The sequence below is a fragment of the Archocentrus centrarchus genome, chromosome 13, assembly GCF_007364275.1.
Source record: "Archocentrus centrarchus isolate MPI-CPG fArcCen1 chromosome 13, fArcCen1, whole genome shotgun sequence".
In the NCBI taxonomy this organism is placed as follows: Eukaryota; Metazoa; Chordata; class Actinopteri; order Cichliformes; family Cichlidae; genus Archocentrus; species Archocentrus centrarchus.
The window spans coordinates 21977263-22004004 of NC_044358.1; the positions used below are offsets into that span (position 1 = coordinate 21977263).

The 26742-nt window shown below is 40.7% G+C and overlaps 2 protein-coding genes across 2 annotated transcripts; both read right to left on the reverse strand.

The window, feature by feature from the left end:
* Positions 1–5402: 5402 nt before the first annotated feature.
* LOC115790444 (uncharacterized) lies at positions 5403–18841 on the reverse strand. Its single transcript, XM_030744260.1, has 18 exons — positions 18732–18841; positions 18206–18500; positions 17979–18065; positions 17506–17775; positions 16761–16967; positions 16388–16663; positions 15795–16022; positions 15575–15698; positions 14581–15486; positions 9479–9695; positions 8939–9233; positions 8693–8779; positions 8188–8457; positions 7773–7979; positions 7189–7464; positions 6610–6837; positions 6400–6523; positions 5403–6313 (listed from the first exon to the last, which is right to left on the reverse strand). Exons 1-18 carry the CDS (start codon positions 18839–18841, stop codon positions 5403–5405), a joined length of 5118 nt encoding a protein of 1705 aa, XP_030600120.1.
* A 1779-nt stretch (positions 18842–20620) lies between these two features.
* Positions 20621–26097, reverse strand: LOC115790445 (extracellular calcium-sensing receptor-like). The gene is given in 19 exon segments (XM_030744261.1): positions 20621–20803; positions 20805–20852; positions 20854–20940; positions 20942–21024; positions 21027–21206; positions 21209–21553; positions 21846–21938; positions 21941–21968; positions 22054–22182; positions 22184–22282; positions 23890–24165; positions 24245–24287; positions 24289–24380; positions 24382–24441; positions 24727–24965; positions 24968–24995; positions 25258–25344; positions 25479–25773; positions 25856–26097. Coding segments are annotated over 19 exon segments (2637 nt in total).
* Positions 26098–26742: the final 645 nt, after the last annotated feature.

Here is a 26742-nt window from a genome sequence, read left to right on the forward strand (position 1 = left end):
GGATGTATATTCTTGTAGTTCAACCACAAGGTGCACACTGAGAAATGCACATCAAAATTATAATTTGTGTACAGAAAAGGTCCACGGTGAAAGTCTCAAAAAGGTCATGCTGAAAAATTTTGGTCCAGATTTGAGTTGTCTTTGACTGTAAATTAGACATGTCAGAATAGTTTTAGTAATATTTTTAGGCCCGAGCCAACCGAAGGGTCGGCGAGGAGCCTATTGTAATTGTAAGAGGCATAGGTGCAAAAATAGGCGGGGTTGCATGGGATGTGGTCGCAAGTGACCCCAAACCTGGGGACATGCGTAAGGTCAAGACGTTTCCGAAAATGTATATATGTGGTTGACTGGAAAAGCGCCTAATTGGAATCATAAGTGTCTGTCATTTTTCTTCTTCTTCTTTATTCTTCTATTTCTTTCTTCGGCTTTGATTGCAAATTTGACCCCATGACCATATACGAAAACTCACCAATTTTTCCACAGAGGCCAGGTCTGGTGAAAAATTTGTTTTTAATGTCCCCAAGAGCAAACTCTAAAAGGGGAGTCCACGGTGCTCCCAAGAAAATGCAATTTTTCAGCCTTCTATGGGAGAGGCCAGGATCAGCTATGTCCTAGAACCACAAAATTCACGTCACACAGAGATCATGTCAAGACAAACAAAAAATCCTCTTGGAGCACCCCCACACAACAAACAGGAAGTCCGCCATCTTGGCCTGAACTTTTGCCCAAGTCAGCGATTATGCACACCTTGTATTTGAAACATCTCCTCCTAGGGCGTTGTACCTAGAGACACCAAAATCACTCAGCATCATCGACACATCGACATTTGGCCTTTGTTTTGCCCTTTTTTACCCTCACCTTTTCTGTCATCACTCGTGCATGCTTTGCCCGATTTCTTCCAAACTTTAATAACTTGTGTAGAGTCCCGGCCTGTATCCATAAATGGAGAAACAATGGCAATTACCGCAATAGTGCCCTCTACATAACCTTGACCCACCATATCTGTCTGACCTTCTCCACCTATACGTCCCTGCACGCTCCCTCAGGTCAGCTGATCTGTCACTGTTGGTTATCCCAAAGACAAAGAGGAAGATGAGAGGTGACCGTGCTTTTTCAGTCGCTGCCCCAAAACTGTGGAATGATCTCCCTCTGCACATCAGGCAGGCTGACTCCCTCTCTCTGCTTTTAAATGCTCTCTTAAAACACATTTCTTCTCTTTGGCTTTTAACTCAGATGTTGGTTCTTATTGTTTATTGTTTTAATTGTGGTTTTAGTTTTTATATGTGTGTTTTAAACCTGTTTTCTTATACTTGTGTACAGCACTTTGGCCAATGGCATTGATTTTAAAGTGCTTTATAAATGAAGTTGAGTTGAGTTGAGTTCAGGTGCAGAGTGTTTTTACGGTAGCCAAGGGTGGAGGCCCTAGTGGACCAATCCCCAGCTATCGAGACTGGCTATTGGAACATGGAATGTCACCTCTCTCGAGGGGAAGGAGCCTGAGCTAGTGCGTGAGGTTGAGAGATACCAGCTAGATATAGTTAGGCTCACCTCAACGCATGGCCTGGGCTCCCGAACCAGTCTGCTGGAGAGGGGCTGGACTCTGTTAGAGTCTGGCATTGCCCTCGGTGAGAGGTGGCGAGCTGGGGTGGGTATTCTCGTATCCCCTTGGATTGCTGCCTGTGCATCAGATGAGAGGGTTGTTTCCAGAAGAGCACGTGGCACCAGGACACCCTAGGTCGCAGGTCGATGATCGATTTTGTATCGTATCACCAGATCTTCGGCAGTATGTTCTGGACACTTGGGTGAAGAGAGGAGCTGAGCTGTCAACTGATCACCACCTGGTGGTGAGTTGGATCAGGTGGCGGGGGAAGATGCTGGACAGACCTGGCACACCTAAATGTGTTGTGAGGGTGTGCTGAGAATGCCTGGCAGAAGCCCCAGTCTGCGAGATCTTCAACTCCCACCTCCGACAGAACTTCAGCGGCATTCTGAGGAGGACATTGAGTCTCAATGGACCATGTTCCACACCTCCATTGTTGATGCTGCTGCTTAGAGCTGTGGCTGCAAGGTGATTGGTGCCTGTCATGGTGGTAACCCGTGATCCAGATGGTGGTCACCAGAGGTGAAGGGAGCCATCAAGCTGAAGAAGGAGTCTTATCGGGCTTGGTTAGCCTGTGGGACTCCGGAGGCAGCTGACAGGTTTTGGCAGGCCAAACAGAAAGCGGCTCGGGCAGTGGCTGAAGCAAAAACCCGAGTGTGGGAGCAGTTCGGTGAGGCTATAGAAAAACTACATATGCTGATATTTGGTACTATGTATATTATACATATGTATATTATACATATATTAGTACAGTGTATCACAAAAGTGAGTACACCCCTTACATTTCTGCAGGTATTGAAGTATATCTTTTCATGGGACAACATTGACAAAATGACACTTTGACTTAATGAAAAGTATTCTGTGTGCAGCTATATAACAGTCTTCATATAGAGCAACAATTCGTCTTTTAAGATCCTTAGAGAGTTCTTTGCCTGAGGTGCCATGTTGGAACTTTCAGTGACTAGTATGAGAGAGTGTGAGAGCTGTACTACAAAAAAATTGAACACATCTGCTCCCTATGCACACCTGAGACCTAGTAACACTAATGAGCCACATGACATTTTGGAGGGGAAATGACAAGCAGTGCTCAATTTGGACATTTACGGATGTAGTCTCTTAGGGGTGTACTCACTTTTGTTGCTGCTGGTTTAGATGTTAATGGCTGTATATTGAGTTATTTTGAGGGAAGAATCAATTTACACTGTTATATAAGCTTCCAATTTGAGGCTTTCCTTTTCAGAGGAGTCACAATATCCAAAGTTGTACGAAGTGCGGATGTAAAAATATTAATGAGATAATCTACCTCACTGGGAGAAGAGTTCACATATGCTACTTTTCCACCGCCGAGGTGCCGGTGCTCGTGCTGGTACTGCTTTCAATGAACCGGCGAAACGCTTAAGAACGGGCCTGCATTCCACTGCGTTTCTGTGAACTGATCCTTTACGTATGAGTGTGAGCGGGTCCTTGTCTGGACACGGAAGCCGAAGGGCACAAACATGGGAAAACACGCTCCCCTTTCTTGTGCTGCTAAGACATTTTACGGTCCAAACCAAAATACTGCAACACAGCGTAAACACAGACAGCGATTACGAGCAAGAAGACAAGTACGCACTTTGTGTCCTTTTATCTGTGATATGAACTGATACAATAGTTAAATAACTCCTTGGTGGCAGGAACCCCAGGGTCAATGAGATTTGCCTTCAGTTCCTGAAGCCTAGAGCCATCTGAGAATTCTGAGCTGGCAGAACCTGCTAAGCAGTCTCAGTCACCTAAGCATCCTGGGCTGCCAGTGCAACCCCAGCAACCTGTGCCTAAGCTGCTGCAGCACCCTGCGTTGCCTGAGTCAGAGTGCCCAGAGCCAGAGAGTTCCACTCCACCTGAGCCAGAGTGTCCAGAGCCAGAGGGTCCCAAGCTGCCTGAACCTGAAACTGAGCTCAAGAGACCCGATCTGCCTGAACCTGAGCTCCAGGATCCCAGGCTGCCTGAAACTGAGCATGAGCCCGTGGGTCCCAGGCTGTCTGAACCAGAGTGGGAGCCTGTGGGTCCCATGCTACCTGAACCTAAGTGTGAGTCTCCAGAGATATCTTGTCACTGTCGCCGATGCCTGCCTCCAGCCCAGCCAAGCCCGGAGGTGTCACACCACCTCCTCTGACGCTGGCCTCTGGAGGGTCTCCTTTGTTGCCAAAACCCAGAATGTCTTTGTCATCATCATCAGCCTCCAGTCATGCCACCAGAGGGTCTTTGTCAGCTATATGCCGAAATACCTGTGAGACTTTTTTGCTGACTTCGGGTACCTGCCAAGCCTCTGGAGAGTCTCTGCTGCTGGCCTCATGGGCAACCCCCCTAAACAGCTTCATCTTTGCTGCTGGTTACCCAGGCAGCCTCCATGGCTTTTTCTTCACTGCTGGTCATTCAGCCAGCCCCTTGAGTTTCTTTCGCTCAGCCATTTGCCTCCTTATTGACTTCGTCTTTTTCATGGCCCTTAGTCTCCAGACCTTGTCCTATGGCCTGGGTGGCCCCCAAAACTGTTTTTGTCTGTGCTGTTTAGATACTTTAGTTATTTTATAATTTTTAATCTAAATTAATGTATATTAAAAATATGCATTAAAGCTTCTTTTGATTCAGTTCAATTCAGTTTTATTTATATAGTGCTAAATCACAACAACAGTCACCTAAAGGCACTTTATATCATAAGGTAAAGACAACAATACAATAATACAGAGGAAACCCCAACAATCAGATGACCCCCTATGAGCAAGAACTTAGTGACAGCAAGAAGGAAAACTCGCTTTTAACTGGAAGAAACCACCGGGGAGAACACAGCTTAGGGAGTGGAAGCCATCTGCCACAACCAGCTGGGGGTGAGGGGAGGGAGACAGGACAAAAGACACACCGTGGAAGAGAGCCAGAGATTAAAAATAAATAACAACTAAAATCAGAGTGGTGTATAAACACAGAGCGTAAAAAGAGGTGAGTGAAGAAGAAAAAGAAACACTCATGACGGGAGCCCCCAGCAGCCTAGGCCTATTGCAGCATAACTAAGGGAGGGTTCAGGTTCTTCTGATCAAGCCCTTATCAAAAGGTAAAGCTTAATCTTAAAAGTGAAGCGACGGTCCGTCTCCTGAATTCAAACTGGGAGTTGGTTCCACAGAAGAAGACTGAAACTTGCAGTTTGAGAGGGAAGTGTTTTATTGGGGTGATATGGTACTTGAGGTTGTTAAGATAAAATAAGGTCTGATTCTACGAGACCTTGAATATGAGAAAATTTAAAATTTGATACTGCATTTAAAAGGGAGCCAGTGAAGAGAAGCCAATAGGGGACAAATATGCTCTTTTTAAAGAGTGCATTGCCTATTTTGAAATCTTGAATGTGATATTTGATATTCCTACTTTGATATCTTGAATGTCATGTGCTTTATGGAATGCGGAAGGATTAAAAACACTGGTCAGTATGTTTCTCAGTACACATCACACCCAGACAGGCCAAATATACATGGATATACAATAAGAGATCAGGATGAATCTAAGTTTAATGAATTGTTTATTTAGAGAATGTATTTGATAGTAAATTAGGTATAAGGTTAAATTTCACCATGACGTATCACAGAGTCAATACTAATATTTGAAAATTATAAGCGTTCATATTTTAACTGCACCATGGAAGAACAAAACTACACAAAAGAAGAATAACTTTGTTTATATGTTTCACTCACTTTTTAAAAATATATTTCTACTAATTAATTTTTTATATGTATTTTTTTCCCCATTTCTGTATAGTTTTGTGCTAAATCTGGAAAAAAAATTATGATTCAATGCCGTGACCTATTATTGCTTTTTTCGTGTTCAGTTCTGGTTTCAACAAAATTATGTAACATTTGGGTCCAAATAGTGCGACCAAAAGGCCAAAACTTGAGGCCAGGATAGCAAATACCTCCACTGCATCTGCATAATTTCCAGGTGAGCTGATATAAGCAGGAACAAAGGCCACCCACACAGCACAGAAGATCAGCATGCTGAATGTGATGAGCTTGGCCTCATTAAAACTATCAGGAAGATTCCTTGCCAGGAATGCAATTAGAAAACTGAGGAAAGCCAGGATAGTAATATAGCCCAGTAACACTGCAAAACCAACAGTGGCCCCAACTGCACACTCATAAACTATCTTATCATTGTGATATTGGGTGTTTTTATGTGGAGCTGGAGAGGAAGAGACAAGCCAAGCAGTGCAGATGACTGCCTGAATAGATGTAAGAACCAGAACTGTTCCTCTCTGCTGCATAGCACCAAACCACTTCAGAATGGCTCCCCCTCCTGGCTTGGAGGCTTTGAACACAGCCAGAACAACCATGGTTTTTACCAGGATGCATGAGACACAAAGCACAAAGCTGATCCCAAATGCTGCATGCCTCAGTTGACAAGTCCATAGCTTCGGTCTTCCGATGAATAACAGTGAACACAGGAAACACAACTTAAGTGAGAGCAATAGCTGGAAACTAAGTTCTGAATTGTTGGCGCGTATTATAGGTGTTCTGCGGTGGTAGATAAAGATCCCAAGAACAACAGTACATATAAATGTGCCCAGCAATGAGGTTGCTGTCAAACAAATACCCAGAGGATCATGGTAGGAGAGGAACTCTGTCTTCTTAGGAACACAGTGGTCACGCTGGGGGTTTGACCAAAAATCCTCGGGACAACTGGTGCACTCCAAGGAGTCTGACAAAAAGGAGAAGATGGTGAAATGCAAACTATATTTAATATAAATGAAATTAAAAATGCCATGTTGAAAGATAAAAACCTACTGCTCTTATTAGTGATTTTTCCTTCAGAACAAGGGATGCAGTCAAAACAGCAGAAGGGCAATCCCTTCTTTCTCACCATGTGGGTACCAGGAGTACAGCTCTCACTGCATACTGATTGAGGTGGCTGTTTGATAAAGTTAAATATTACCTGCTACAATGACATATACTGTATATTTGAAAAAAGGTAAAGACTGAAAAACCATATATAACCTTTTTGGATTCAAAGTTCCAGAAGATTTTTTCTTCATCAAGTATGAGTTCTTCACCTTTGAAAGCTGACCTCTTAACCTCACCCACATGCTGAACTTTAGTGCTTCCATCAGGGAGCCACAACCAGTTCATTACATCGTAAATTGGAACTGCATCACCATTCTCATCAAATGACACTTGATCACCAAACGGAGTGGTGAAGTTCACCCTTTCCAAGTAATAAACAAGCTGTTAAAAAGGGACGTATTAGAAACACTTACTTTCACAGTACAAACAGTGGCACTCAGTATTACATAATCAAATATTACACCTAAATATATAAATTCATTACAATATAACTCAAAAACAACCAAGGCAGATCACTAATAATGCTCTAGACATATACAGGTATAATGAGCTCTCTAAATTTAATATATTAACCACTTCACTTGGGAGTATGACACATACTTTTAGATCACTCTCACTTTTTCATAGTTAATCTTATGGCACTGTATTTAATCCTATGGAGTAAATTCTATTCTGAAAGCAATTATAGAGTAAACAGTTTAGTCATAGGTGGAGTGTAAACTGATATCACACCTGCCATGGATGCAGTGTTTGCAAAGTGGCACAGCTGTCCCCACTGAAAGGCCCTCTTCCTGGCTTACACTGCAGCATGTCATCAAGGGAATATGCCAGAGCATACACAGCTTTGTACACATTGTACTCAGGCCGGAGGTTGGAAGTGTCCAAGAACTCACTGTTCACATTTTCTAGATCTTCCTGTCCAGTGCATAGTGCACCTCCACCTTCCACCCAGCCTGCTGGAGCGGGTGCAAATCTGCACTGAAATGTGAATTCCCAAAACTGATTTACCTGAAATGAATTGAAAACTTTGTGTTACAAACAATGACAACATGTAATGCATTTATTTATTAGTTATCATTAATCTTTGGCTGTTTTCCACAGCATGTCTGTTTTTTACTGTTAAAAGGGAGTTTTCCCTTCCCATTGTCACCAAGTGCTTGTTCAAAGGGGGTAGTTTTGACCATACAATATATTTATTGTATGGTCTTTACATTACAATATAAAGCACCTCGAGGTGACGGTTTGTTGTGATTTGGGGCTAATATTAAATTGAATAAAATCCTTTCAACTACCACAGTGAAGGGTTAAACTCTCACCATGCTATTTCCATGGCTATTGTTGTGATGTAGGTCAGGATGTATTTGTAACAGGAATTCCCTGAGCCCTGGTATTTCACCTCGACGAATGGCGATGCCTAGTGTACCACCCAGGTATGGCATGAGCTGAGGTGTTTGGAGCACAGCAGCTGCTGTCCAGGCTTCACTGGCCATCCACTGCAGACCTGTTACATTCTGCCTCACTACCTGTGGATTGTATTGTGCCAAAATAATAGAGTAACTATCAACTACTTTAGTGCCATTGTCCTGCCATTAAAGTAGGTGCTTATCTTGTCAGTTTATTCTATGTGAATAGTTTTCTGTACACATTCAAATAAAGACATAATACGTTTTATACAATGTAGTCATACAGATCTTTATAAATAGCAATAATTAAATTATTTTATAGCCAAACCTCTTCCACAAGGTCTATCATGTGACTCTCATGTGCAAAGACAAGGACCACACGAGCTGTGGATTTTTTCATCACATCCACAATCCTGCTGATTTCATCTGTGTCTTTGTCCCAGGGCAAAATCTCAAAGTAAGCCAGGCAACCTTCACCTGACAGTCTCAGTTCAGATTGTAATGATCTGGCTGCATTGAGTCCATAATCATCATCACTGACAAGCAGACCTACCCAAGTCCAGCCAAAATGTTTTAGGATGTGAATCATTGCATGTACCTAAGTGAATACAGATTAAAGGGTAAGTGCCTAGAGTCAAAAGATCTTTTACTGGAGTATCTGTTCATCAGTTTTCACAGCAGACCATATCATTATCACTGCAATTTAGCATTGCAATTTAGAGACCATACAGAAATAAAACAGAGAGCAACTGTATTCTATTGAAAAACAGGTATTTTCTTATTGAAAAAACTTATTTTTTTTTTCCATTTAAATTTTACTGACAGGTTTTCACCTGGAAAGCATCGCTTGGAATTGTCCTAAAGAATGATGGATACTTTTGACGATCACTCAGGCAGGAACATGTGGCAAAATAACTGACCTGTGAAAGATACAGAGCGTACATTTTAAAAATATTCAAAGCCTTTGCTGCCTTCTTTTTTTTTCAGTTTGACTGCATTGTTCTTGTCATTCAATTTACAATTAAATCACTATAATCCAAAAAAAAAAACCCAATTTGATGGTTAAGCAGAAAACTTACCATAGGTACTCTGTACAAACCTAAAACGCTGGAGATTGCAATAGAACGTGTAGAGGAAGAATCACCTACAATCCCTAGGACTGGTGGATTTCCAACACATTTATCATCTAATATAATTTGCTCCTCTTGACTACTGGCCAATGATAATGCTGCACGGAATCCAATTCCAAGCTTGGCACAGTTATCATAAAGAGTGTATCCCAGAGTCACATTCAGTAGCAGGTTGGAGTTTCTATTGATCTCATCAATAGCAAATGCCATGGTTTGTGCCTGCCTAAATCCTAGAACATCAAAACTAACAAAAGACATAGTCTGCTATTGAAATATATAACACAGTACCTGGTAAGCATGTTATAAAAACATACATTTTGCAAATACTTAAATTAACTGAACAGCAAAAACTTAAATGAAAAAGTAGACTCATCATGCAAGATGTGTGATTTTTCCTGAAAGGACATGATGTGTAATTGTTTTAGACACACAGAACATACCCATATTGACAGTGACTTCCCCAAGTTGCTGTTTCCCTGTCATACTTACCCATGGCAAATAGGCTGCTGTGGTTCTGAGCTAAAAGACAGATCAGGAAAGACTGAAAAGAAGTGAATTTCAAACAGTCCACCAAGAATCACATCCCCACTCTTTTGAATGCTATTTAGATGAAACTGTCTCTGCAACTGACAGGATATGGAAAACAGAGAAGCAGTTGCAGCAAAAGAAAAGTAGAAATAGAGCAAAATGAGCCAGAGAGAACTGGCTTTTAAAAGTGACCACATGACTGTCCTCTGATTTTTCCCTGTTCTGAGCCCAGTCATTGGGTTTTATTGCTTTGCCATCCCCTTTTATTGACAGCAGGAGGAGGAGTATGGGCAGGACTGTGAGTAAATTTGTTATAAACAATAATTCACTTAAGACTGGGCAGGTTGGAGAGAGTTTGAAGTTTTGTTAATATTATATTAATATTACATTTTTATTTGGCAAGTGGAATACAAGGTGAAATAAATATTCTTGTGGTCCAATCATTGTATGAGATATACACTGTTCAAAAAGAATGTTTTTGCACAGTTTAAATGTATATCTAAATGTCAATACTGTAAACAGTAATAAAGGAAGGAAAAATCTTTGGCTGCAGCTGTGTAGTTTTAGAATATGCTAATGTAGAATTAACATTACTAACCCCCCATTAATAACAAATAAAGAGTCAGTATTCTCCTCCGCAAATTGCCACCTTATCGTGGTGGAGGTGTTTGTGTGTCAGTGATCCCAGGAGCTCTGTTGTCCAGGGGCTTGTCCTCTTGGTAGGGTCTCCCATGGCAAATTGGTCCTGGGTGATGGGCCAGACATAGAGCGATTGATAAGATCCCTATGAAAAAGTCATCAAGGGAACTGTTTACCCTGCCCATGATAGAGTTACCGGGGCCCCACCCTGGAGCCAGGCCTGGGGAAGTTAGATTGAGGGAGAATATCTCAATGTCAATGTCAATGTCAAATTTATTTATATAGCACATTTAAAAACCAGAATGGACCAAAGTGCTTCACAGGCAATACATAAAATACAAAACATCAACACACAAACAAAAATCCAGACAAAAATATAATAACTAAATAAATACAAAATGTCAAGATTTGCTCGAATTAAAAGCCAGACCATAAGCAATTCTGTACAAGCAATTCAGAGGATAATCATCTACACGCTCTGTGGTCTTGTGTACCAGTTCAGAGATTTTGGCAGAGGATTTGTGAAGATCTATCCGCATGGTTTAGCTGTCGTATCCCAACTTCCCCCAGACTATGCATCTTAGGTGATGTCAGTGAATTAATTATGGAGTTAAATATATCACACATAGTTCTTACTGCCTTGTGCATCGCTAAGAAGATGATCCTCATGAACTGGAAGACAAAAAATAAACTATGTATTACTCAATACAGAAATGTATTAGTAGATCATGTTAGTTTAGAGAGAATGTCTGCTTCTTCTAAAAACAAATTGGAGATATTTGACTCTCTTTGATTCCCACTGATCAGCTCCATTACTTAGTGGGGGTGGTGGGCTGCGGACTCTGCTCCTGATGTGCTTTGTAGGTGGTTGGGTGAGGACTCCGGACGCCTATGTAGCTGGTAGCCTCCTGAGACTGGAGTCCTGGGGCGACCTTCTGGTGATGTCTGTGTGCCTGTCCTGGTTGATGGTGGTGGGGACTTGGATGATGCTGCCTTCAGTCCTGGAGTGTGGGCCGGGGTGCTTGGGGGGGGTGGTGCCGGCCCTTGGTCGGTTGGCTGGTCTTCCCTGTATGGCTCGGGGGCTGGGGTCTGGGGCCATGCCGGCTCCCGGTGGGTCCCCCCTGGCGCTGGGGGGGCCTCTGCTGTCCCAGCCGCGCCACCGGGTGGGGTGGGGTGGCCTGGCGTCGGGATGTCCGGTCTACGCTTTTGGGGCCCTGGGGTGCCTGCATTGCAGGGGGTGGGGTGGGGGATGGGGCCGCGGTGGGGTGGTTGGGGGGGACTGGGCACTGTATTCCCATGCCCAGGCCAGTATGTTCTGTCGCTTGTTTGTGTCTATTGTTGAGTGAATGGGTATCTAGGGGGCGCCAACCTCGGGTGCTGCAGTGCTCCGGGATGCTGTCACCATGGCCCCGGGCTCACCTCCCCCTGCCCTGTGCTGGGGTGTGGGGGGTCGGGGTGCCTATTGAACCAGCGGACAGCTGGCTCTCTTCTTCCAGGATTCTTCCTGGTCATATGCCCCCCCCCCCCCCTCCCCCTCCCCCTCCCCCTCCCCATACACAAACACACACACACACACACAGAATACACATCACTCACAAATGTAGGATGGAGAGGCCACGTGGAGAGCTGCACCACCACTTGCCTCTCCGTTTTAATTGCACTTTAGTCATTATAACTCACAACACATACACACTTACAATCTGATACACATAGGACCTTTGGGGCAGGCATGTTACTCAGAGGTTGATGAGATGGGGCCACTGAGGTGGCCCCACTCGGATCCTCGTCATTGTCTGTCCCCAAATTTTATTTGCACTCTAGACATGGAGGTGCTTGTGGCACAACTGGGCCCTCAATTTTAACTGCACCCTATACACCTCATTCACTCACAAACATTAACACATACACTTACAAGTTGGAGGAGGGGTGGATGGGTCATCTCACACCCCGATTTCTTACACCTCGCCCAGGGTAGGGGTCGGGTGGTTCCTTGGGGACTGGGCTGGTGGCGTCCTGGGGTCGCTGTTGGCCCTGGGGTGGTTTCCACTTGCCCCGTCTTCAGAGGGTGGGTAGCTATGGATGAATGTGTGTCTTTGTGTATTTGTCACCGTCTCCGTGAGTATGGGTGGGTGAGTGAATGTGTATGTATGGCGTATCTGTGTATGGGTAAGTATGTATGGGCATGTATGAGTATCTGTGCATAAATGTGTACACGGGTGTGTGGGTGTGTTTGTATGTATGGCTGGACCTGGGTCTGGGCCTTGTGCCTTGCCTCCTGGCCGCTCCTTGCTGGTCACCTCCTCCCCCTTGCCCCCCTGGGGTGGGGGTGCCTCGGGGCTCCTGGGTGGGGCTGGATGTTCTGGCGTGGGTGCTGGCCTGCCCCCCTTTGGGGTGCGGTGCGGGGCTGCGTTGGCTTCTTCGGCGGGTGGGGGGGGGCTCTGTGGAGGGTCGGGCGGTCCTTGGGTGCCGTGGGCCCTGGGGCCCTGCCGCCGGCCAGTGCAGGGTTCTGGCCGCTGGGGGGGGACTGGCTTGTCATCGCCTTGGGTTCCCTGGAGCCCTTGCTCCTCGACTGGGGGGGCTCCGTCTGAGACCACCCTTTCCTGTCTGCTGGGGCGGGTGTGCGGTTGTCTTTGGATTGAGTAGCCACGGGTCTTCCTGGCTCTTGGTGGGCTGCTGGTGGCCTGGGGTTCCGGGGGCTTTCCGTACCTGCCTCTGGCTTCTGATGGGTGGAGCTGCAGCGTTTTGCCCTCATTGGTAAGTACGTTCCATGACACAGACACAAACATGACACAGACACAAACACCCACTCAATCACATCTCAACAAAATTGTTGGTGTACGTAACATGCTTTGTTAGTTTTGTTTTTCACACACACAATTTATTTTTGCAAGTATTGATAGTATTTTTTAATGTTAAAGTGATGAACTATTTGATTAACTTACATGTGCTCTTTCCCCCCCTTTTTTTTTTTCTCTTTCTATTCTCCTTTTTTTCTCTTGCTCTCTTTTTCTCTCTTTTTTCTTTTCTTTATTTTCCTTTTCTTCAGCCTGTCAGCTCTGGCTGTTACATTGCATGTTAAAAATAACTCAGATAAATAAAATAAAGGGTTAAAACATCAAGAAGAAGAGCCTATTGAGAACCTATAGAGCTCATCTTGAAATAGCAAATATGTTTGGTACAACAACGCATTCAGATCAGTTCTGCTTGCAAGATCTAGCAGACATGACAGGCTTTTAAAAAAAAAAAAAAATGTAGCAACAGTCCGAGCTGATCTAATATGAGATGGCAAGGCATTCCAGAGACTCGGCGCCACAACTGAAAAAGCTCGATCACCTCTGTTTTTAAGTCTAGACCTTGAAATTTTTAGGATCATCTGATTGGCAGACCTTAATGTTCTGACAGGAGTATGAACATGAATAAGATCAGACAAGTACAGAGGTGCCTGCCCAGATAAAATCTTAAAAACAATCAATAAAATCTTAAAATTAATTCTAAAATTGACAGGAAGCCAATGAAGTGAGGCTAAAACTGGAGTAATATGCTCACGCTTTCTGGTCCCTGTTAAAAGTCGAGCAGCAGCATTCTGGACCATTTGGAGCCGACAAAGAGATGACTGAGATAAACCTACATATAAAGAGTTACAATAGTCCAGTCTAGATATTATAAAAACATGTATGACATGGGCCCGCCCTTCTGTAGGCCCACCACTTGCAGGAGGCGTCGTAGGGGTGGGATGCAGTGTGTGTCGGGTGTGTGTGAGGCTATAATCAGGCAGTGAAAGAAATACTTCAAAGACCTCCTTAATCCTTAATATTGCTAAATGGGTTTCCAGTTTATTGAAGAATGACAGCAAGGGATTCTGATAAAGGAACAGTATTCACAAGTTGGGAGTGAGAATGTTATCACAATGGGTTTGCATCAGTTGCAAAAAACAATAAACTTCACAACCACAGAGATCTTCAAAATATATATGCCTTATGTATATGTGAAAAATGGGTCTGTGGCACCCTTTATGTAGTACACAAAAATCAGACCACACTCAGAACTTGCCATTCAGTTGGATCTCACTGTACACCTGTAAAGTTTCATTATTGTGTCTTGCAAAGTTGTGTTGCTGTTGTGTTAAAAAAAAATCTGTCTGCAGACACAGAGACAGGCAGAACAACAAAGCCATAAGCAGAGTACTCAAAACATTGTTTGTCGTAGTTCTTTCTACATTAGGTAAGTGTGTATGTGCTATAATGACATACACACACTCATGCAAAAGACAGAGAACATAAAGAATATATCAGCTATTCTATTGTTGGCAAAATGATTTAAAGTGTTAGAAGCATTTTTTTTAACTGTTGAATGCAAAATTAGAAATGGATTCAAGTGATTAACTGATGAATTTGAATAATGTGAATATTATTGAGTCTATTCATTTGTGGTGAGCCGACCCATAACTGCCTTCTTTGTGTTTCTCTCTGGTTTCAACAGAATAATGTAACATTTGGGTCCAAACAGTGCCACCAACAGGCCAAAACTTGAGGCCAAAATGGCAAATACCTCCACTGCATCAGCATATTTGCCTGGAGAGTTGACATATGCAGGAACAAAGGCCACCCACACAGCACAGAAGCTTAGCATGCTGAAAGTGATGAGTCTGGCCTCATTGAAGTTGTCCGGAAGGTTCCTGGCTAGAAATGCTAGCAGAAAGCTAAGGATAGCCAGCACACCAATATAACCCAGTAACACTGCAAAGCCAACTGTAGACCCAACTGCACACTCATAAACTATCTTATCATTGTGATATTGGGTGTTTTTATGTGGAGCTGGAGAGGAAGAGACAAGCCAAGCAGTGCAGATGGCTGCCTGAATAGATGTAAGAATTAGAACTGTTCCTCTCTGCTGCATCAATCCGAACCACTTCAGATTGGCTCCCCCTCCTGGCTTGGAGGCTTTGAACACAGCCAGAACAACCATGGTTTTCACCAGGATGCATGAGACACAGAGTACAAAGCTGATCCCAAATGCTGCATGCCTCAGTTGACAAGTCCATAGCTTCGGTCTTCCGATGAATAACAGTGAACACAGGAAGCATAGTTTCAGTGATACCAAGAGCAAGAAACTAAGTTCTGAATTGTTGGCACGTATTATAGGTGTTCTGCGATGATAGATAAAGATCCCTAAAACAATAGCACATATAAATGTGCCCAACAAAGAGGCGGTTGTCAAACAAATCCCCAGAGGCTCATGGTAGGAGAGGAACTCTGTCTTCTTAGGAACACAGTGGTCACGCTGGGGGTTTGACCAAAAATCCTCTGGACAACTGGTGCACTCCAAGGAGTCTGAGAAAAGGGGGAAGATAATGAGATTGCTACTAGATATAATATCTCCAAATTAAAATAAAAGCATCCTTGAATTTTTAACACCCACTGTTGTTTTTGCTGATTTTTCCCGTAGAACAAGGGATGCAGCTAAAACAGCACTCTGGTTGACCTTTGTTTCTGGCCATCCGGGTACCTGGAGGACAGCTCTCACTACACACTGACTGGGGTGGCTGCAGGAAGTAAAACTGATTAAATACAGTGTTTAACACACACTATTTAGCACAATAGTTTCCTAAAAGGAGCTATTTGGAAAAGAAAGAAATAACCTCTCTTGATTCAGAGTTCCAGAAGATTTTGTCTTCATCAATGGTGAGTTCTTCACGTTTAAAGCCTGACCTCTTAACCTCACCCACAGTCTGAACTTTAATTTGTCCATTGGGGAGTTGTAACCAGTTCATGATATCATATATCGGTGATGCATCACCATTCTCATCAAAGAACACTTGGTCACCAAATGGAGTGGTGAAGTTGACATTTTGTACATAATGTATGAGCTAATAACAGTTGATAGAAAAGAACACATGTATATCCAGAGATTTAGTCAATATTCACATGATTTTCATAAAAATAATGAATTTTTATATAGGCATCAAGATAGACTGAAATTCAGAATTTTGCTTTGTCAAATTGTTTATAATTATTCACTGGCAATAACTCTTTCAGAAATAATAAAAATACTTTTAATGTGCTACTTCTAGCATTATTTTAATTTTGAAAAATATAATTAAACATAACTGCAAATATGCCAGTGTCATTATATGATAAGGTGCCTTTTTTCTATACACCCCCCAAAACAAAGCAAACAAAAACAAGTGTAGCAGCAGTTTTTCAAACATAAGTGTGTAAATTTATACTACACCTGCCATGGCTCCATTGTTTGCAAAGTAGCACAGCTGTGCTCCCTGAAGGGTCCTCTCTCTGGCTTGCACTGCAGCATGTCATTAAGAGCATATGCAAGAGAATACACAGCCTTGTAGACATTGTACTCAGGCCGGAGATTAGAAATATCCAGAAACTCAGTGTCCACATTTTCAATATGTTCCTCCCCAGTGCATAGTGCTCCTCCACCTTCAACCCAGTCTTTTGGAGCCGGTGCAAATCTACACTGGAATGTGAATTCCCAAAACTGATTAACCTAAAATGAAAAATGAAAAGTGTTAACAAATAATATAACAAATTATTTATTTCATGTGTAATTTATTTCAGATATACTTGCAAAATGAAACTATTACCAAATTGTTATTGTAGTTGCCATTGTCACTTTTTTCTGGGTGTATTTTTAATAGAAATTCCCTCAGCCCTGGTATTTCACCTCTACGGATGGCAATGCCCAGTGTGCCACTCAAGTATGGTGTGAGGTGGGCTGTTTGGAGGACAGATGCTGTTGTCCATGTTTCACTTGCAATCCATTGCCGACCTGTCACATTCTGCCTCACCACCTGTAATAATAAATGTTACAAAAATGTTAAAGGTTATAAAATTTATGTTGGTTCTCACTACAGCTATCGATGATTGACTCATTAATATGAAATCTGTTAAATAAGAAATGTTTCTTTTTCTTGCATATTTGGGGTTTTCTTAAAATGTAACAAAGATATTTACATGAAGTTTCATTTCAATGCTTCTGCTTTTTAATGTTATCAATTTAATCAGCTTTTCATCAGCTCTCCTGCACACATAATGGGAGACACAAAAGTATTAAAATTTTAAACTACCGTTTTAATTTACAAATGTTCTATAGGTTAAAAAAGTTGAACATTTTATAGGTAAGTGTTAAGCATTATGAATGTACTGAAACAGCATGATGATATTAAACATTAAGTGAACTAATATCTGTTGTTTCCTGGTCACTGACATTTAAATTATTAGATTTTGGCAATTTCAGTCAGTCATGTTTGTCTAGGCAAATAAATTACAATGTTACATTAAAATGATATATTTTTTAAATGATCTATATGAATATACTTTATTTCCAACCTCTTCCATTAGTTGAATCATGTGGATCTTATGTGCAAACACTATGACCACACGAGCTGTTGATGTTTTTATCAAATGTACGATCCTCTTCAGTTCATTTGTGTCACTGTCCCAGGGCAAAATCTCTAGGTAGGCCAGACAACTGTCACGAGACTTAGCCAGGTCAGATTGGAAGGACTGGGCAACATAGTGTCCATAATCATCATCACTGCCCAGCAGACCTACCCAAGTCCAGCCAAAGTGGTTTAGGATCTGAATCATAGCACGCACCTAAGTGAGTAATTTAGTGTAAATGGATTAGTATACAGATGTGTATATTATTTTAAAAGATATTAATAAATGTTCACCTGAACCCAATTTCTTTAACCTCTTTAAGTTATATTATTTATAAACATTTCAAAGTGTAATTCTATAACCTTCCCTGAAACTGTAATATGTAATTTGCAGTTCTCAACTTGGCAAGTGTTGTTTACCTGGAAAGCATCACTTGGAATGGTTCTGAAAAAAGTTGGAAAACGCTGTCGATCACTCAAACAGGAGCATGTGGCATAATAACTCACCTATCACAAAAATATGGAATGCACTCAACACAAGTAAAACCCATTAGAATACTAAGTCAACAATTTATTAAAGATAATCAGTGTCACATTTAAACTAAAAACAGAACACAAGCAATAAAAATCTGAAACTTGAAACTTACAATGGGCATATAGTATAAACTGAGCACACTGGAAATAGCAATAGAAAATGTTGAGTAGTGATCACCAACAATCCCAAGGACTGGAGGGATCCCTGAACAGTTCTTCTGAACCAGAAACTGCTCCTCCTGACCACTGGCTAGTGATAAGGCACCGCTGAGTCCAACAACAAGGGCACCGCAGTTGTCATAAAGACTGTATCCAAGAGTCACATTAGGTAGCAGATTGGAGTTCTTGTTGATCTCTTGAATAGCAAATGCCATAGTCATGGCATTCCTGAACCCTACAATATCAAAGCTAACACACACACAATTTTTTTTTCTATCTATCCCTGTGAAAGCAAGTAGATGTTTAAAAAAGAGCACTAAAATATATGCACATTCATAAAAAAAATAATATGCATAATTGAAAATTTCACATATGTGCATTAAGATTTCAGTTATCTATATTTTATACCATCTCATGAATACTGTGAATAGTTATTATTTGCACACTTTTCTGCTGTTGCTGTATTTGTGTGATACTTACCCAGTGCAGTGGGGGTGCTGGGGCTCTGAGGTAAATGTCGTTTCTGGGTAGGCAGAAGTGTAGTGGACCTCAAACAATCCACCCAGTACCACATCACCAGGCTTGTGCATTTCATTGAGATTGAACTTTCTTTGTAACTTACAAGATGAGGAAAGTGATGAAGACACAGAGCATGAAAAGAAAGAAGAGAAAATAAATAAGATGAAGAAGTCGCCTGAAAGAACATATGTGACAAGAAAACCCCCCATAACTGTTTTCTGCCGTCGACACTCTCCTTTTTACAAGGTCTTTCTGCTTTATATGAGGGGTTGCATGCTTCCCGTCATTGTATAATTTTTTTGCAGCACTCTCAGGGGCAAGGACTATGGTTGCAGAACATAGACATGCCACACTAATAGCATTAATATGAACATGAACATAATCAGAATGCTATGCTGTATTAATTAATGTATGAAAGCATTTAATCATATATTTTGTGAAATGTACTTTAATACTTTCTACTTTTGTTTTGGTATTGGAAAATTAATCTAACTCTTGTTTAATATTCAAATACATTTTTGAAGTGTATAATGACAAATTGCAAAGCATTTAATAAGGTTCTTTTCATATACTGTTTCAGCCTGTTGTAACACATTCTAATCCCATTTGTATTAATAAAACCTTTTATACATTCTAGGGCTGTCAAAAAATATTTGACTATTGGATATATGTTTATTGAACAGATATTGAGTTTAATTTTTAGGAATTAGATATTATGACACAATCTCAACTTTGGACCAGGCAATTCTAAATGCATTAATGCTTTGTGAATGTTCTTTTCTGCTTTGAAGGTGAGGCACATCTCTCTCAGCCTCTGTACGAGTCAGCAGGTAAAAGCAGTCAGCATAATCTATGCATTATGTGAAAGAACAAAGTGAGAGCCATTCTTTCTTCTAAATTTCTCTTAGACAATTTTACTTGTAAATATGTCTAAAATCATCATTATATATTTCTTGTGTGGTGATTTTATCAGATGAAAAATTGGAAATGAGTTCATAAGTTTCATATAGTGCCTGTTTGTTAATACCATATAACCAAACCACAAAAAAATGGTATTTGGGACAACCCTAATATCTACTGTGCTTTTTGTGGTAATACTATTATTACCAATGTTTTGGTGAAGAATGGGGTTATTATGAGTAAATGTGATTCTTGTAGCTATGGCTTGAGCTAAATTGAGATTAATTTAATGTAAAAACGTTGCATTGTAAATCTGTAAAGAGGCAAGACACATAACTTTACCCCAAGCGATGCTCCTTTACAATTTGAAATATTTAAAGGAAAGTTTTGATATTGTCATCTTTTTCTCAAATCAGTGTATATGTAAATTTGGTGCTAGTAAATTTATCTCTTCTTTGAAAAGGCTACACTGAGTGATAATATAAATTAGGCTATTGTAAGTTGGCTTGATAAAAGCTGTCAAGGAATGAACAAATGAATTAATATACCATCGTGATGTGCACATGAAGAGCCAAACAAAAGATGAACATTGACACACAACACCAAGTGTTGTGCACTGATGCAAGACTATAGATAGGTTCAGTTGCATGATGTCAATACATAGGTACTTGTTATAGTACAGGAAATTATAGTTTTACTTTTCATGGACTGGTGATAGCCTATGCCAAGGCTTCTAGAAGGACTCTGAGACTGAGATGACTCAGAAAACGGATAATAAAATCTGTAACAAATAAAGATTTCTTTATTGAATTATTATCTAAATGTATTTTGTACAGTAAGAACAAGTCTGATGAAAAAATACCAAGTTGTTAAACAGTATAATAACTATTTTAAGGTCAGACTGTGGCTGAATCACTATGAATATGAATATGAATAAATGACATTTTAGCTCATTTTACTACAAATGTTGCTTTTATGGTGGTTTCTCTACTCATGATTGCCTTTTTGGTGTTTCTCTCTGGTCTCAGCAGAATGATGTAACATTTGGGTCCAAACAGTGCCACCAAAAGGCCAAAACTTGAGGCCAAAATGGCAAATACCTCCACTGCATCAGCATATTTGCCAGGAGAGTTGGACATAAGCAGGAACAAAGGCCACCCACACAGCACAGAAGATCAGCATTGCTGAAAAGTGATGAATTTGCCTCATTGAAATTGTCTGGAAGGTTCCTGGCTAGAAATGCTAGAAGAAAGCTAAGAACAGCAAGTACCACCAATGTAACCCAGTAACACCGCAAAGCCAATCGTAGACCCAACTGCACACTCATAAACTATCTTATCATTGTGATATTGGTGTTTTTTTGCGGAACTGGAGAGGACGAGACAAGCCAGGCAGTGCAGATTGCAGCTTGAACAGAAGTAAGAACCAGAACTGCTCCTCTCTGCTGTACAGCACCAAACCACTTCAGATTGGCTCCCCCTCCTGGCTTGGTGGCTTTGAACACAGCCAGAACAACCATGGTTTTTACCAGGATCATGAGACACAAAGCACAAAGCTGATCCCAAATGCTGCATGCCTGAGTTGGCATGTCCAAAGTCTGGGTCTTCCGATGAATAACAGTGAACAAAGGAAACACAACTTGAGTGACATTAACAGCAGAAAGCTCAATTCTGAATTGTTGGCACGCACCATAGGTGTGCTGCGATGATATGTGAAAATTCCCAGAACAACAGTGCAAATGAATGTGCCCAGCAGTGAGGTGGTTGTCAAGCAGATACCCAGAGGTTCATGGTAGGAGAGGAACTCTGTCTTCTTGGGAACACAATGGTCACGCAGGGGGCTTGACCAGAAGTCCTCTGGACAAATGGTGCACTCCAAGGAGTCTGACAAAAAGGGAAAAAAAATCAATCCGTTTGCTTCATCTTCTTCCACATTTCTTTTTTCTACGATTGAGGGTGTCTACTGCAATTAAATAGACATCGGCCTTTTCTGGTATTATTTTCATTGATGTGCATTTGGATGCCACCACTTGATGAAATAACCACATTCTTCAGTAGTAGCATAGGTGGCAAAATAATTTTTGCTCTGTCAATAAGGGCCCCCCGCAAGAGCATACACTACTAAAAGTAAGCTAATATTGCACATCTAATACATTACAAGCTCAATAATACAAACCAGTGTTATTGCTGATCCTTCCCTCAGAGCAAGGGATGCAATCAAAGCAGCAGACAGGCTGTCCCCGCTTTCTCACCATGTGTGTTCCTGGGGACAACTTTCACTGCAAACTGACCTAGGTGGCTTAAGGGAAAGAATTTTATATATATAATTCTGATGTGTGATTGCAGGTTATATTAATGCAAATGCTATAATGAGCGGAAATAACCTGTCTTGATTCAAAGTTCCAGAAGATTTTGTATTCATCAAGTATGAGTTCTTCACCTTTGAAAGCTGAACCCTTAACCTCACCTACGCACTGAACTTTAGTGCTTCCATCAGGGAGCCACAGCCAGTTTCATCACATCATATATTGGTAAGGCATCACCATTTTCATCAAAGGATACTTGATCACCAAATGGAGTGGTAAAGTTGACCTTTTCCAAATAATAGACCAACTACAAAATGAAGAGATCAAATCAGTGACAGGCTCAGGGATGATTATCTTCTTCTCTACATTAATTATTGCAGCACCTTGATATTAAGCCTATTGTTTTATACATGTCATACATTATCACAGAACACCTAAACAAAAAAGAATAACTGACCAACCAGTTTTTCCTGCTTTTGTCTCTTTTCTTTTTGTCTCTTAAATGAATTAAATAATGACTCTATAATATTATATTTTCCTTAGGCAGTACTAGCATACATTTTCACTGTTATGTAGCTTTATCTATCCATGAAGCTAGATGACACACATCAATCAGTGAAACAGCAGGAACGTCAGACATAAAGACCTAGATGACCTTTAATTTCCTGCTTCTAAATTCAGGTAAAACTGAGGTTATTGTACTCAACTCTAAGAATCGTAGAAACATGGTGTCTAACCAGATACTTACCCCGGATGGAATTACCTTGGCCTCCAGTAACACTGTGAGGAATCTTGGAGTCATTTTTGACTTGGATATGTCCTTCACCGCACATAATAACTTAATATGTAGCATTTGCACTATATCTCTAAAACTATAAAGATCCTGTCTCAGAGTGATGCTGAAAAAATAGTTCATGCATTTATTACTTTTAGGTTGGACTATTGTAAATAATAATTATCAGGTTATTCTAAAATCTTCCTGAAAAGCCTTTAGTTCATCCAAAATGCTGCAGCGAGAGTACTGACAGGGACTAGAAGTCGAGAACATATTTCTCCCATATTGGCTTCTCTTTATTGGCTATCTGTTAAATTCAGATTTTAATTTAAAATTATTCTTCTCACATACAAGGTCTTGAATTATCAGTGTTTATCTTAAAGACTTCATAGTACCATATCATCCCAATAGACCACCTGGCTCTCAGACTGCTGGCTTATTTGTGGTTTTGAGTGTATTTAAAAGTAGAATTGAAGGCAGAGCCTTAAGCTTTCCAGCCTCTCTTCTGTGGAACCAGCTCCCATTTTATATTTTGGAGACAGACACCCTCCGTACTTTCAAAATTTGTTTAAAATATTTCCTTTTTGATAAAGCTTATATTAGGACTGGATCAGGTGAACCTGGCCCCTCCCTGAGTTATGCTGCAAAAGGCTTAGTCTCCTTCCCATGATGGATCCCATTGTTCTCTCACCACTTTTCACTCTCTCTCTGTATTTATACACCACTATGCATTTAATAATTAGTTATTATTAATTTGTCCCATCTCTCTTCCCTCACCCCTAACTGGTCACAGCAGATGACAGCCCCTCCCTGAGCCTGGTTTTACTGGAGGTTTCTTCCTGTTAAAAGGCAGTTTTTCCTTCCCACTGTCACCAAGTGCTCGCTCATAGGAGGTTGTCTGATTGTTGAAGTTTTCTCTGGATTATTGTAGGGTCTTTACCTTATATTTTAAAGTGCCTTGAGGCACCTGTTGCTGTGATTTGGCACTATAGAAATAAAACTGAATTGAATTGAGTTGAATTAGTTCCTATACAGCAAATATTTTTGTTTTTGTAATAATCTTATCTCACAAAAATAGTTGCTGATCATTTTCTTTTTTTGTAAAATATAAACAACTGGAGCATAAAATGACATCAAACCTGCCATGGCTCTAATCTTTGCAAAGCAGTACAGCTGTGCCCACTGAAAGGCCCTCTCCCTGGAACACAGTGCAGCATGTCATCAAGGGCATATGCAAGAGCATACACAGCTTTGTAAATATTATACTCAGGCCTGAGTTCAGACACATTCAAAAGTTCAGTCTCTGTATTCTTTAGGTCTTCTTGTCCAGTGCATTGTTGCCACACCAGCTTCCACCAGTCTGCTGAAAATGGTGAAAATCTACACTGAAACATATGTTCCCAAAACGTCTTCACCTGAAATACACACAAACACACCATGTCAACATAAATACCAAACAAATATTTAATAAAGTTTTTAAGATTGCCCTCTCACAATGCTATTTTCACTGCTGTGTTCTTCAGGATTAATTTTAACAGTAGTCTCTAAATCCTGGTATTTCTCCTCGTCGGATGGCAATGCCTAGTGTTCCACCAAGAAACGGCATGAAAGCAGGGGTATGGAGTCCATCAAACTAATGCCCAAGCTTCACTGGCAATCCACTGTAGGCCTGTCACATTTTGCCTCACCACCTGTGGATTGCATTACACATATTTTCACAGTATTGTGATACATTACCCACAGTCTGTTTTGTGACACCTCCTGAATAACATCACAATTTTACAGTAATTCTTGGTTTTAGTAGTTTCTTTAAAGACAAAGCAGTACAGAAAGAAAGAAAGAAAGAAAGAAAGAAAGAAAGAAAGAAAGAAAGAAAGAAAGAAAGAAAGAAAGAAAGAAAGAAAGAAAGAAAGAAAGAAAGAAAGAAAGAAAGAAAGATAAGAAAGAAAGAAAGAAAGACGATGCTGTATCTTAACCTCTGTCATGAGATGAATTAGGTGCATCTGATGTGCAAACACAATGACCACACGAGCTGTGGATTTGGCCATCACATCCACAATTTTCTTATATTCATTCGGATGATCTCCCCAAGGCAAAATCTCAGAGTAGTCCAGGCAACCACCACCTAACTGGGCAAAGTCAGACTTGAATGATCTGGAAACATGGAGTCCATAATCATCATCACTGACCAGCAGACCTGCCCAAGTCCAGCCAAGTGTTTCAGAATCTGAATCATAGCGCGAACCTACATAAAAATAGAGGGAACTTGTTAGTGTCTAGGCTGAAATATTCTTTTAATTGTTGTTCATATCTAATAGCAAAAAGTTAATTTAATTCTAATGATTTACTATTTTTTCTGAAATACATATAGTTTTATCAAAGTTGTACAAAGCAAATATTAATGTTTTTGCACAAAGGATTTCTTTTAACTGGCATGGCTTACTTCTAAGTTTCTATCATTAATTAATTTCAGATATGCACTTAATTATTTTTTTGCTACTTTTTACCTGGAAAGCATCATTTGGGATTGTTCTAAAGAAGGATGGAAACCTCTGCCGCTCACTCAGACAGGAACAGGTGGCAAAATAACTCACCTATCAAGAACATAAATTATGCACTCCAGCTGTGCAACTTGGATGTGACATTTTTATTATTTTATTTAACAATTTAGATGACTCAAAATACAGCATGCCATAAGTACACAAATTAGTTAAGTTGGGAAACTCACCATAGGAAGTTTGAATAAACCAAGAACATTGGAGGAGGCGATAGAAAATGTGGAGAAAGGATCACCCACAATGCCTACAACTGAAGGGGTCCCTGAACAGTTCTCCATAAATAGAAATTGCTCCTCCTGACCACTGGCTAATGACAATGCTGCACTGAACCCAATATCAAGTGTAGCACAGTTGTCATAAAGAATGTATCCCAGAGTCACATTAGGCAGCAGCTTGGAATTCTTGTTGATCTCATCAATAGCAAATGCCATGGTCATGGCGTGTCTGAACCCTAGGGTGTCAAAGCTTGCACAAAAAAGGTCACAATTAACAACTAAATTAATAATAATAATCTGAGAATTTTCTCTGCTACATGTGTGAGACTTACCCTTGGCAGCTGGGCTGATGAGGCTCTGAGGTGAATGTCAGCTCAGGGATTACAGAACTGTAGTGGACTTCAAATAACCCTCCCAGAATTACATCCCCAGGCTTGTGCATACCATTGAGTTTAAACTTCTTTTGCAATTTACAGAGTGAAGGTGGAAAGTAAGACTCCAAAAAGGAAGATGAGAACAAAATCATTATCAGATAGACACACATAAGCAAATATCTGACAAGAAAGCCCCCCATAACTGCCTCATTCTTTTTGCTCTGGCTACATGGCTCCTTGATTTTATATACAAGGCTATGTCATCCTCATTCATCACTGTTTAATTATCCACACTACTCATCAGGGCATAGACAGCAATGTGGGATGGCCATAATACAGATTTCATAATAACTCTATCTGTGCCACATCAGCAGATCTTCTCAAAAAATATAAGCCCTTAGCAATATTTATATTGGATATATCCAACATACCAATATCCAAGATATCCAATCTCATTGTATATCCTGTATAATAACAATAAAGGCATTCTATTCTATATTAGATTAGATTGAACTTTATTGTCATTGTACACAAGTATACAACAGAAATTGTTGTTCCAGAACACCCATCCAGAGACAGATGTCTGTGGTCATGCAGATGTTGTACAGTGCTGCCGTTTTGTACAAAATATTACACATTTTGTAAATCAGGTTAATCTACTGCTTTGAAAATCAAAAGAGTATTCTGAATTTACTTGCGTTTGTTCAGAGATCTACATGCTAGTGAGTAGTAATACAAAAAAAACCTATGATTTAGATCTCATAAGAAGGTATAAGGCTGTCACCTAGGTGGCACTCAGGTGAAAACAGATCTTACTAAATAAATACAGTTTTCAGCAGAAAGTA